The 13,702-nt window shown below is 45.1% G+C and overlaps 1 protein-coding gene and 1 long non-coding RNA gene across 3 annotated transcripts in view; one reads left to right on the plus strand and one right to left on the minus strand.

Annotated features, from left to right (window-relative positions):
- Positions 1–4,004: 4,004 nt before the first annotated feature.
- On the minus strand, positions 4,005–13,699 carry LOC149350221 (uncharacterized). The gene is made up of 4 exons (XR_016290270.1): positions 13,295–13,699; positions 7,151–7,279; positions 4,592–6,588; positions 4,005–4,517 (listed from the first exon to the last, which is right to left on the minus strand). It is a non-coding gene; the product is annotated as an uncharacterized LOC149350221 (long non-coding RNA).
- LOC149350222 (uncharacterized) overlaps positions 13,332–13,702 on the plus strand; it is a 48,729-nt gene continuing 48,358 nt past the window's right edge. Inside the window, exon 1 of one of the 2 annotated variants that reach the window (XM_089579206.1) lies at positions 13,332–13,671. In XM_089579206.1, coding sequence (XP_089435332.1) covers positions 13,595–13,671 — 77 coding nt within the window. In that variant the 5' untranslated portion in view covers positions 13,332–13,594. The remainder of the gene's footprint in view (positions 13,672–13,702) is intronic. The other variant, XM_089579207.1, reaches the window with a different exon arrangement.

The raw sequence follows: 13,702 nt of genomic DNA on the forward strand, positions 1-13,702 counted from the left end.
CTCGTGCACCAGGTGAGCGCAAGACTTAAACAAGGCGCCCTGCAGGCAATACGTTCCGATAGCCCGTTTGACTGTCTTGGAATGTGCTGACCTGAACGGCAGCAGGTCTTTCCGTGCACGTGGTAAGTACATCCAGCAAACGTGATCTGGTGTTAAAGTCAGGTTAATATCTAAAAACTGTAGCTTGTCATGTTCCGGTAACTCGTGAGTAAAGGTTAGACCCTTCCCATGTCGTCTAAACATCGATAAAAATTCTTCCACAATCACAGTGTGCGTCGCGCCAGGTCTATCTTTAAGGAACACTAAATAGTCATCAACGTACCTAAAAATTTTCAGAGTTGTCTCATCGTCAAAATAGCGCACCAGATCACAGTCAATGCTGGACAAGAAGATGTCAGCCAGTACAGGTGCCACACAGGAACCAATGCAAATTCCTTTGCGCTGAACAAGGACCTGATCGTTAAAAGATACAAAGGTAGAACCAAGATAAAACTCAAGTAAAGACATAAAATTGTTTAGCGTTATACCGCAGGCATTCTGAAACGCTATTACACCCCTATTTTCAATACAAGACCTGACGGCGCAATACAGGGCATCGTGGGGTATTGAAAAGAACAGGTTTTCAACGTCAATTGAAAAGGCGTAGCCTACAGGCGGAGCATCCTGTAGGTAGGCGACTATATCATCCGAGTTCCTAGTCAAGAATGGGTCTTCCACTACCACCAATTTCAGACACTTTTGAATAAACACACTTACTTCACGCTGCCAAGTACCTTTTTCACTTACTATGCACCTAAATGGCTTGTCAACCTTATGTGTTTTTACAGTGAAAAACAGTTCTAAGCTATCGCGCTTGGAGTTAATAACTGCTCTCGACAGTTTATCTAAAGCAAGGTCCTTGCACAGCACAGAAGCTTGGGTCTTTACCTTTGACGGTTTCATCTTCTTCCGAACAAAGTTCTTCTCGACTGCTTGAGCAGCTTTTTCACCAAACATCCCCGAAGTCAGGACGACGAAGCCTCCCTCTTTATCAGCTTGCAGAAGGGCCAAGCCGTTGTCTTTGAAGAAAGAGACAACTTCTTTTACTGATGTCTTGAGGCTTGAAGTGCTCCCACACGCAGACCTCCGAGGCTTAGCAGCAGTCCGTAGAAGGCTGTCAACACCGTCTAGTAGGCACCGCTCCTGGTCCTCATCAGATGCCTTCCGCGCCAGCTGCCGGTTCAATGAAAGCAGCTCGTGCGCAGGAACACTAGGCTCAATGCTGAACTTCGGTCCTTTTTTCAGCACCTCAACAATTCCACTCGGTAACTCGGCATCGGCCAGTACTGCCACGGAACCACCGTTATCCTTTGATCTTGGCCTATCTTTGGGAAGACGTAGTAGGAGACATTTCCACCAGAAATCCACTGCCTGGGCTGTCTGACGTCGTAAGGCCCGTAGCCTTACTTCTCCTACCCATTCGGGGTTTGTTTGGAACGCGAGCAGACGCAACCAGTCGTATAGGAGTCTGATCTGACGCCAAAGTTCAGATCTTAGAATTTTGCACACGCGTCTAACATGTCCCGCAGACGGCACCATGTACCCGAACAGAGCGATCATCATCTTCATCTTCATCATCGCTCTGTTCGGGTACATGGTGCCGTCTGCGGGACATGTTAGACGCGTGTGCAAAATTCTAAGATCTGAACTTTGGCGTCAGATCAGACTCCTATACGACTGGTTGCGTCTGCTCGCGTTCCAAACAAACCCCGAATGGGTAGGAGAAGTAAGGCTACGGGCCTTACGACGTCAGACAGCCCAGGCAGTGGATTTCTGGTGGAAATGTCTCCTACTACGTCTTCCCAAAGATAGGCCAAGATCAAAGGATAACGGTGGTTCCGTGGCAGTACTGGCCGATGCCGAGTTACCGAGTGGAATTGTTGAGGTGCTGAAAAAAGGACCGAAGTTCAGCATTGAGCCTAGTGTTCCTGCGCACGAGCTGCTTTCATTGAACCGGCAGCTGGCGCGGAAGGCATCTGATGAGGACCAGGAGCGGTGCCTACTAGACGGTGTTGACAGCCTTCTACGGACTGCTGCTAAGCCTCGGAGGTCTGCGTGTGGGAGCACTTCAAGCCTCAAGACATCAGTAAAAGAAGTTGTCTCTTTCTTCAAAGACAACGGCTTGGCCCTTCTGCAAGCTGATAAAGAGGGAGGCTTCGTCGTCCTGACTTCGGGGATGTTTGGTGAAAAAGCTGCTCAAGCAGTCGAGAAGAACTTTGTTCGGAAGAAGATGAAACCGTCAAAGGTAAAGACCCAAGCTTCTGTGCTGTGCAAGGACCTTGCTTTAGATAAACTGTCGAGAGCAGTTATTAACTCCAAGCGCGATAGCTTAGAACTGTTTTTCACTGTAAAAACACATAAGGTTGACAAGCCATTTAGGTGCATAGTAAGTGAAAAAGGTACTTGGCAGCGTGAAGTAAGTGTGTTTATTCAAAAGTGTCTGAAATTGGTGGTAGTGGAAGACCCATTCTTGACTAGGAACTCGGATGATATAGTCGCCTACCTACAGGATGCTCCGCCTGTAGGCTACGCCTTTTCAATTGACGTTGAAAACCTGTTCTTTTCAATACCCCACGATGCCCTGTATTGCGCCGTCAGGTCTTGTATTGAAAATAGGGGTGTAATAGCGTTTCAGAATGCCTGCGGTATAACGCTAAACAATTTTATGTCTTTACTTGAGTTTTATCTTGGTTCTACCTTTGTATCTTTTAACGATCAGGTCCTTGTTCAGCGCAAAGGAATTTGCATTGGTTCCTGTGTGGCACCTGTACTGGCTGACATCTTCTTGTCCAGCATTGACTGTGATCTGGTGCGCTATTTTGACGATGAGACAACTCTGAAAATTTTTAGGTACGTTGATGACTATTTAGTGTTCCTTAAAGATAGACCTGGCGCGACGCACACTGTGATTGTGGAAGAATTTTTATCGATGTTTAGACGACATGGGAAGGGTCTAACCTTTACTCACGAGTTACCGGAACATGACAAGCTACAGTTTTTAGATATTAACCTGACTTTAACACCAGATCACGTTTGCTGGATGTACTTACCACGTGCACGGAAAGACCTGCTGCCGTTCAGGTCAGCACATTCCAAGACAGTCAAACGGGCTATCGGAACGTATTGCCTGCAGGGCGCCTTGTTTAAGTCTTGCGCTCACCTGGTGCACGAGAGCCTCAATAATCAGGTAATTAGGATGACGAAGGCTGGTTTTCCTGCTTCAATCATTGTTGCAGTTGCAGAGAAGCTTCTGCGCAAACTGAAAGATAGGACGTGCCGGGATAGTGGCCGTTCTAAGGAAATGAGGCCAGCGGTTCTACCGTATATTCACAGAATTTCCCACAACTTGAAGAACGTGGCGAAAAGCTACGGCGTGCCGGTAGTTTTTACCGCCCCATGCAAGTTGGCCTCATTGTGCCCTCAGGTCATGTCCGGAGGGAAGAGGAAAGCGGACTGCGAGAAGCGTCATGCCACTCGATTTGTCAGGTGCCAGACGGGTGTCGTATACCTGATTCCCCTCACCTGTGGCAGGGTATACATCGGCCAGACAGGCCGATGTCTGAATGAGCGCTTAAGAGAGCACCAGCTTTCCATGAAATCAGGGACAGGGTCGAATTTACCCCTGCATTGTGGCGCATGCCCGGATGCTACGCGCAATAACCCTTGACTGCCTTTGCTGACAGGTACAAAAGTTTTGAGGAGGAGCCGTGACCAGGTGGCGCGTGAGTTGGCGGAGGCGTTCTGTATCAAACAGAAGGATAAAGATTGCGTAAGTGACCCGTCTATCAAACTGTATCAGAATGAAGAAAGGTTTTTGGTTTCCACATGTGTGTGATATGACAGTTTGAAACTATAAAAGGAGTATCGTGTTTTCAAATAAAGTTAGTCGCGAGTCTGCGCTTGTTGTGTTATCTTCTTGTCCTTGTCTTTTTGTGCGCAGTACCCCCCCTTGTATTCACCATAAACTTCATGCTACTGGAAAAGCTCCAAGGATTACAGTAAAAGCTCGTTAATTCAAACTTCAAGGGACGGAAAAAAAACCTTCCAATTATCTGAAGTTCCAAAAAAGCTGACAATAATCATGCCAAGGTAAATTTATTTAGTGAAAGAATACAGATGGTTGCCTACTTCAGAGATTGGAATGGCGTGAAATGACTATTTTTCACATTTCCATCAATGCTTTATTTTCCATCAGTGCATACCATTTTGGAGCAGAAAAATATGAGCCTCCTCGACACCCTTCCCGTACAACACATTAGCGGTGGAGTCCGCTCACAAGCGGCTGTGTCGCGTTTGAGGAGGCTTCACTGCACGAAGAGCGAATGGCATGTGATGACCACTCAGTTTCAGCACAATGGAAGAACCACGCAGATGGAAGCCAAGAAAACTCGCAGCGGTGCCTATCAGTGTCTGAAACAGCACTCAGCTGGGCTCGGTTGGCTGGCTGAAGCGTAGCCAAGAGCCGCCGTTGCCGCGGGCTGGTGGTGGTAGAAGAGATTATTTTCGTCAAAATTAGTTCAAAGTTTCTCTTTGGTAGGTCGAGCAGGCTCACCATTCTTCTCTTTTTCTCCTTTCCCCCCTTGCTTCACTGCTGGTTGCGTGAAGTGGCCGAGAGCCCTTGGCACTCGGCGACTTCGAAAGCTTGGCTCATGGCCTGGAATTGAGTCCTCGGGTCGGAGCTGAGCACCACAACCACCCACTCTTCGCGGTTCAAGAGCTGCAGGTCCATCGGCGGTGTGTCCCATGGACAAGTTTGCCCTATCTTCACCACACAGCTTACAGTGGGATGAGAGTACTCCTGGATACATAATTTGGGGAATGTGTTCATCTGGAGTTGCCTCCAGGCCACCTGCTGAGGTTTGGTCAGACTTGTCGGGGAGGGGTATCAAGTCTATCATTATGATAGTGCATCGTTATGTCATGATACGTGACCATGCGCTCCCTGACCAACCTCAGGTTTGGACAGGCCACGTCCTGGTTGACGAATCCTCAGGCAAAATCATCAGCTGTCTCACTCCCCTGGTGGGACGAGTGCTCAGGGACCCACCCATAAAACACAAAAAAGTGCTTGTAGAAATCTAAAAGTCATCTATACCAAGACGTTTGACATCTTAAAGTACAGCTAAGATTTTATATAGCCGTCCAAAGTCTTGAAGATCTCCTGTAGGCGAGGCTAATGCAATGCTATCTGTCGAATGTAAGGCATCTAGGCGATACCTTGAGAAGCTGTGAAGAAGTGCTTCAGGCGTTTTGTAGCTGTGGTAATGTAATGGTATTAAATGAAATTTACTTTACGAAGAGCTCATGCTTGATGTCTCACAAGCAATAAGATGTGTGAAAAAAATACAAATGTCATGCATGCTTGGGAGACTAAATGTTTGTATTGAAGATATGCAAGAAAACTAGTTGCTGTGCTGTCCCTTGCCCCTCTTGTCTGATATTTGTCCTGTTGTCTGCAGATTAAAGGTGTAATTTTGCTCTGAGCAGAGGTATGCGTACCAGCAATTGGTGCATGAGATAACACAGTAGTTTCTTTTGCAACAAAATTTTTACCTAGACCTCTGCTAAGCACAAACATGCCTTTAATCTGTCGACAACAGGCCAAATGTCAAGTAACAGAAAGAAAACAGCAAAGCAACAAGTTTTCTCATACACACCTCAAAACATAAATTTTTCTAGCAAGCATGCAAGACATTTGTTTTTTTTTTCCAAACTGAGTTCTTATTGCTCATCATCATCATCAGCAGCCTGACTACGCCCACTGCAGGGCAAAGGCCTCTCCCATGTCTCTCCAATTAACCCTGTCCTTTGCCAGTTGCGGTCGCCGTATCCCCGCGAACTTCTTAATCTCACCTGCCCACCTAACTTTCTGCCGCCCCCTGCTACGCTTGCCTTCTCTTGGAATCCGCTCCGTTACCCTTAAGGACCAGCGGTTATCTTGCCTTCACATTACATGCCCTGCCCAAGCCCATTTCTTCCTCTTGATTTTAACTAGGATGTCATTAACCCGCATTTGTTGCCTCACCCACTCCGCCTGCTTCCGATTTCTTAACGTTGCACCTATCATTTTTCTTTCTATAGCTCGCTGCGTTATCCTTAACTTAAGCTGAACCATCTTTGTTAGTCTTCATGTTTCTGCCCCATAGGTGAGTACAGGTAAGATACAGCTGTTGTACACTTTTCTTTTTTTTTTTTATTCGAGATGTTTGCCATTAGGAATAATGTAAAAGGGAAAGTTATAAGAAGGAGTGTAAACAAGCCTCGCTTAAAAAGTGGCAAAAGTTCACGATAAAGCGATTATCATGAGTCCACTTGCGATAGTCACCTGCAACGTCCCATCACAGGCCTACCTTCTTTAGGAAGCATCGTCTCACGGAAGCTGTAGCCGGGCAAGCCCACAGCAAGTGTTTTTCGTCACACTGGTCTGGCGCAGCACCACAATGGGGACACTTGTCAGTCACTTCGAAACGTTTGTCACGCCACCGATGACGCACAGAAGGAGTCAGAGCCGCTCCTGCCCGAATCCGGCGCACAGATACCTCCTCTTTTCTCTTGAGGGATATTGGTAAACTGTTGTTTATGATCGGAGAGAACCTGCTATATGCACTACACCTCATTCTTATTCTTCTAGTTATTTCGCTCTCATGATCTGGATCAGCGGTCACTACCTGCCCTAAGTAGACATATTCTCTTACTACTTCCAGCACCTCGCTGCCAATTGCGAACTAGACAGTTGAACATTACTTTGATTTTCTGCATGTTAATTTTTAGCTCACTTCATGGGCTCTTCATAAAGTGATTGTGCAAACGTGACATATTCCTGCAATGTGTGTACTGTGAGATGAAAGCTTTGGGAGGACAAACTGTGTTAATTAAATGCAACCACAGCAAAACTTCAAGTAAAATTTGCGTTAAAGAAATAAAAAGAACCAATATGGTTGGTTCTCAATGCAGGCACTGTTCTCAGTGCAAAAGAAAAGCAAAAAATAGCTTCAATTCAAGAATTCAACATTTTATTACTTAACAAAACATTCCTAACTTATGACTGAAAAATATGAAACACTGAATCAAATCACGAAACAAATGACCTAAAGATAACAAAAAGTGTTACTTGGAAGGAACAGTTGACTGGTGTCTGTTATACATAGTAGATACCAGGTCCAAGTCTCCCGTGACCACTTCAACACAAATGTTGCTTGCAGTCGCACTCCACAGATGGCATGAAAGAAGGCCATGGTTACTGGGTGAAGAGAAATATTAGTCAATTTTCAGCACTCAATATCTGGGTCTGACTACGAGCATGCATACGGACACAAAATACACAGGACAGCCTGCATTTAATAACAGTTTATCATTTTCCTTTCATGATTCTTGTGCATGCTGTGGTAAGCAAAGTGAAAGAATAAAATAACTGAAAACGGAAAACTTACTTCAGTTTTGAAACTTGGATGAGATTAGTCCAATTTATTTCGCTTTATAAACCACTTGTTTCAGAAAGGCTCACACATTTGCCATCCCTTTGCTGAGACATTGTAAAGGCTTTGCATTTTCCCTTCAGTTTTACAATTATTACTGTCTTCAAAACTGGGCATGCATAGCTACCTTGAACAAAGTGATATTAAGTTTCCAGTGTTTGTGACCTGCTGGTGTGCATACCTGTGCTCAAGCAGTAATTCATTCAACGCAGGTCCCTATTTACCCGACGTAATTTTTGGCAGGAAACAGGTATACGGATCTCCATATAATGTTTATTATCATCAAATTTTTGTTCATCTGTCATGCTACAACTGCCTGCTTTCTTTTATCTGAGCTCCCATTCACCACCTTGCTAACTCTTGACGTGAGGAGTGCCAAGAAAGCCACTGCACATTGTATTAGGCATCCATCTTTTTAAGCATATAAGCAGTAAATTGCGCACATACAGCAGAGCAACTATTCTTGCTGCTTCTTATTGTTCTGTATTACTGGTGAGCGACATGCTCTGAGCTCCTGCGACAGTTTTGCCTTGATTCCAGCAAATGTTTTGTTCTGTTAACCACTAGCTTTAAGTTTCATCACATTCTCAACAATGCCATAAGCGACGTTCCAGGTACATAACCTCTTAACAGGCTAGCTCAGTAACACTTTTTGTAGGTTTTGAACGCGCTGAGTCTTAACACATTACTCCTTTCTCACACCCCTCTTGGTATATCGATGCAGCTTATATGCTGTTCACTAATCAAGATAGTCATGTTAAGAAAAAGCAAGCTTGAGTAATGCAGAAACTTGAAACTGAAATACAAAAGCAAGACCGGGAAATGCACACTCCATTGGATCAGGGCACTGCCCCTGCTGCTTTACCACTGACCCTTCCATGTATGCGTATTGCGTAGCAAATATCGTTTGTGTAGCTGAAGGGATGTTAATTTTGCACAGAACCAGAAAACTTGAATTTACAGATTATTCAGGCTTGCAGTTTCTCTAAACCATTATCGTAATCAATGTACAGCATACATAATATGTGCCAAGCCAGGGGTTAAAAAGTAGTGGTGAGTTACAACTTGAGCTATTGAAAAATCTGAAAATAGTGAAAACAATGAACATCGGCCCTTGTCTTTCTTTGTCCTGGCCCTAATGTGTCAAGATTTTTACTCACCAAGCTGAATGGGGGAAAAACGTTGCAATATATCAAATATACTTGGAACCCAATTAATAGGTTCTATACAACTGTTACCAGTTTGCCAGAAAGTGCCTTAATGTAAGTCAGGGTTTTCTCAAGAGGGGACAGATTAGAGCTTGAGAGTAAGTTGCACGACATCTTGCCAGCTATACCAAACAGGCCAGAGTGACCCTAAACATGAAAGAGATGTACAGTATGAATATGGAATGTCAGCCGACTTCCCTTAATGTTCATAATTCTGGCATTGGTTAACCAGGTTGCGAGTATGGTAAGAAAAGACAAAATTTCAATTTAAAAGCGAGCAGATTTTTTTTTTTTTTGTTCCAAAATATGGTTAAACAGTGTGGGCCCAAATAGGAAAGCACAACAGGAAGCAAGCACTGTGCCAACTGCACACCTGGCTGACTGAATATCAGAGGCCCAGCCAATCAAGTGACTTTTGGGACAGCCTGCCGCACAGCCTGCACACACACACAGCAGCACCACTGAGGCCAGGAGAATAAGTAACATGCCAAAAAGGGATTGATGGCAATGAGCTGGCCCATCAGCTCGCCAACGACACTCTTTTCCGGGCACCGTTGATCCCCTGGCCCAAGCCCACGGAGGACTCGGTCAGATTTCTAACAAACACCTCAATTATAGGATGTAATTAATATAGAGCATAGTGGGGCTCAGCAAGTAGTCTTTGTAGCCAGTTTTAAAGCATTTCATTTCAGTAAGCTAAAACAATCATGTCCCAACAGAAGTTGGCTGACTCCTGCTCATGAGCATGATTATAGAAGAATTGAAACAGACTATGCGCAAGCTTTTTCAATGCAGCCAATCACTCCTCTTTTGTACATTTTTATAAAGCTGCCCATTTCAGTTCATTTTATATGCATTAACAAATACACCTTTGAATAGTTCAAAATAAGAAAAATATAAACAAGAAATATAAAATTTAATATATAAGTAAAAGTTGGAATAAATAAAAAAAACTCAGTCCCCCCCACACACTCAAAAAATGTTCTGAGTCCCTGGGCAACAGGGAATAAGGTGGGTTTGGAATAAGGAAGTTCGTGGGTGTAGGGCAGTCACATCCGATGCAGGACTGGATCAATGAAGCAAGCAGTGGCTTTTGGTTACAATATAGACAGATGTTGCAGTCTTGTATTATATAATTTGCTTTGATTTACGGGGGTTTAACGTCCCAAAGCGACTCAGGTTATGAGGGATGCCGTAGTGAAGGGCTCCGGAAACTTCGACTACCTGGGGTTCTTTAACATGCACTGACATCGCACAGTACATGGGCCTGTAGAATTTCGCCTCCATCGAAATTTGATCGCACCAGCCGGGATCGACCCCACGTCTTTCGGGTCAGCAGCCATGCGCCATAACCACTGAGCCACCGTGGTAAGGCTTTGTATTATTTAAGCAATGCAGACTAAGTGTACAATGTGTGGAGTATTTTATGCACTGATTCTTGGAAGCCAAATTCGCACAGGTTTTGGATGCATAGAATTTCGTGTACCTGAAACTGTGGTTGAGATGAACACCTGGTTTCAAATATTGACTTGCCTTCTCTTGCAAGATTTCTCACATAAGTCGCTACTTTCTTATTGCAGGCTGCAGTGAGGATGAGTAAACTATAAACCAGGATTAGAAAAGAACGGTTTCATTGAGTCGGTGGCAAATTATCAACCGTTCTGCTCTTTTTATCTTATGCTTGCAAAAATGTTAAGCACTGATTTGGTTGGGCCATGCAAGAAGTCTAACTGCATGCAGAAATTTAAATGTGCTGCACCTTCCAGCCATTCATTTATATCTAGGCTAGTACATTTTATTAGTTTTGCTTGCAAAAAATTGCTGAGAAACTTTTTATACGCAGTTGACTGGATGAAAATGCCATTGGCAGTCATTGATGCAGCTAGAAATGAAATGAAGCATGGTGCCATGAAAGCCATACCATATATCTTTGTCAGGAAATATCACAGGTTTTTTTTCTTTTGGTCAAGAGTGAATGAGTGAAGATATGTTTATTTAGACAGGGTGGCCCTTTAGCAGACATTCGTGCCTGTATGTTACTGTAAGTTCGATTTGTTCTCAGGCCAACATATTACATATCTGAATCAGACAACTTTCATGACAAGATTGTACGAAAAATATAAGTTTTCGACTTAAGGCAAAGCTATCTAGGGCTTTAAACTTAACAAAGATCATGGTTAAATGGTTGATCATTTCAGGTATGTTGGTGTCCGGGGTAAATTAGCCCTGCATTTTTTAATACGAAAGCATTATATGGCTCACTTTCAAGGTCATGTCCGCAAGACATGTCCGCAGAACATTTGTCCGCAAAAAACGGCACCATGTAATGTCACGAGTCGACGCCATGCCAAGACGCGTGATCAGTGTAATATGCCACGAGGGGAAACTTGCGAGTGGTGTAATATGCCGTGATGAAGATGATGACGTCACACCATTAAGTAATGCTAATTAACATTATTAAATGAACACTATTTAACCTGCTTGATTAATGCAGTTAGGTAATACAAAGAATAATTAGTGATGACATCACGTGAGTGTGACATCATACCAAGTCATGAGACAATGATGACTACTTTCTGTCCATGTCTGTATGTAAGCTAACATGTGTGATGTAATGTGACGTCATACCACGTCACATGGAAACGATGTAATGTGATGTCATATCAGGTGACGTGACAACTATGTAATGTGACGTCATACCAAGTAACGCGACAGATGATTGCAAAGAGTTCAGGCTACGTAGCAAGTAAGATACATGCCCAAATCTCCACCCCCTCATACATGAAGGTGTAGATGCTCTCGTAAGTGTAGATGAAATCCCAGCAATGGCATCACTGGCGTACCTTAATGTGGTGGCAGCATTCCCGACCATGTTTACACCAAAATTTTGAGCAACCGTTTGATGTACAGTGTTCTGGGTGGTGTCATAGCATTTCTCTTAGTACATAGCTAACATGTTTCAGTCAGACAACTTCCACCCAACATTGTCTTTAAGAGAAAGACTCTGCCAAGAGAGAAGTTAGTTGGAGGCTAGCTTGCGACAGGGGTTCGGACCAATGACCTATGTCCACAGAGATGTCGAGATGCAAGAGCTACTGTGCTCCTTCCTTTCCTCAAAAGACATGCTTCTGCTCGCATTCCTCCACATAAGTAGACTTAAGTGCCCTCAGAATTTTTTTTTGTTTACACTTACCAACTTTGATTTTGAAGTACGCACATGTTAATAAAAAAAAATGTGGCGCACACATTTTATTTTCAGGTAAATGGGTCTCACAGAAGCTGAGGAATGCACCTCACCAGTGCCTCCTACTTGACACATAGATTGATATTTGGTTTGGTTTATGGGGTTTAACGCCCAAACGGACTCAGGCTATGAGTTTCTAAGGAACCAAGTTGCGCTATAAAAAAGACAGCCACAGGAAAAAGCCAAGGAGACAGACAGAGCGCTCTGTCTGTCTCCTTGGCTTTTTCCTGTGGCTGTCTTTTTTATAGCGCAACTTGGTTCTTTCAAAGCAATGCACCAACTTGCCCAACAAGAAGTTCTAATCAGGCTATGAGAGACGCCGTAGTGAAGGGCTCCGGAAATTTCGACTGGGGTTCTTTAACGTGCACTGACATCGCACAGTATTGGGCCTCTAGAATTTCTCCTCCAAAGAAATTCAACCGCCGCGGCCGGGATCGAACCCGCGTCTTTCGGGTCAGCAGCCGAGCACTATAACCACTGAGCCACCGTCTAGCGCACAAAACGAAAGATAAAAAAAAATGTACGAGACGGTCGTAATATTAGACACCTTTAGCATACCGTGTACCGTGTTACCGTTACCTAAATACCGGCAGCCCGCCCACCGCCAGTGCGCACGCGCTTATTGGTCCCGATGCGGCGGGCATGGGCACAGCCACCTACCGGGTACCTGGCGCCATGTGCATGTGGCGCTCTCAAGGCGAGCTGCGCGTATACGCACTGCCAAGCGCGGGCTCCCGGTACTCCGCTAACGGTTGGTTTGGTTTATGGGGTTTAACGTCCCAAAGCGGCTCAGGCTATGAGAGACGCCGTAGTAAAGGGCCCCAGAAATTTCGACCTCTAGAATTTCGCCTCCACCGAAATTCGGTTTGGTTTGGTTTGGTTTATTGGGGTTTAACGTCCCGAAGCAACTCAGGCTATGAGGGACGCCGTAGTGAAGGTCTCCGGAAATTTCGACCACCTGGGGTTCTTCAACGTGCACTGACATCGCACAGCACACGGGCCTCTGGAATTTCGCCTTCATCGAAATTCAGCCTTCATCGAAATTCAGCCGCCGCGGCCGGGATCGAACCCGCGTCTTTCGGGTCAGCAGCCGAGCGCCGTAACCACTGAGCCACCACGGCGGGGTCCATCGAAATTCGACTGCCGCAGCCGGTATCGAACCCGCGTCTTTCGAGTCAGCCGCTGAGCACCATTACCACTGAGCCACCGCGGCGGTAAAACGGTGACGGTAGCACGGTACACGGTATGCTAAGGTGTTTATCAGCTCGTCTCCTGTCGAACGCTATATGGAATATGAATATCTTTAACGGCCATGCGTTACAGCTTACCTGCGTCTTTTTTTCTTTCTTTCGTTTCGACACTTTTTTTTTTTTACCATTTACAACTCGCCGCGATGCTGATCACGAGGCTGCGGGATCGAGACCCAGCCGCGCCGGCGGCCACACCATAGGCCACACTTTGATGAGGAAAATGCCCATATGCCGTGCAAGAACAGAAATTAATCACGAGCTCTCCACACTACGTCGCCTCTCGAAGCCGAATTCAGTTTCGTAATCCCCACATACCACAGCGTAGAATACTGCCGCTTTCTAGCGTCGTTTAGTGCCTGTTGTTTACAAACATGCTGAATGCCTACCAAAGATTCGAGCACACTGCAGCATCCAGACACGCCACCACGCTTAATAGCAGCCAGTGCCAGGTTACTGTAAGTGGCGCCAAGTGACATTATGGCAGTG

The sequence above is a fragment of the Amblyomma mixtum genome, chromosome 3 (genome assembly GCF_055824585.1).
Source record: "Amblyomma mixtum isolate Tamu chromosome 3, ASM5582458v1, whole genome shotgun sequence".
Taxonomy (NCBI): Eukaryota; Metazoa; Arthropoda; class Arachnida; order Ixodida; family Ixodidae; genus Amblyomma; species Amblyomma mixtum.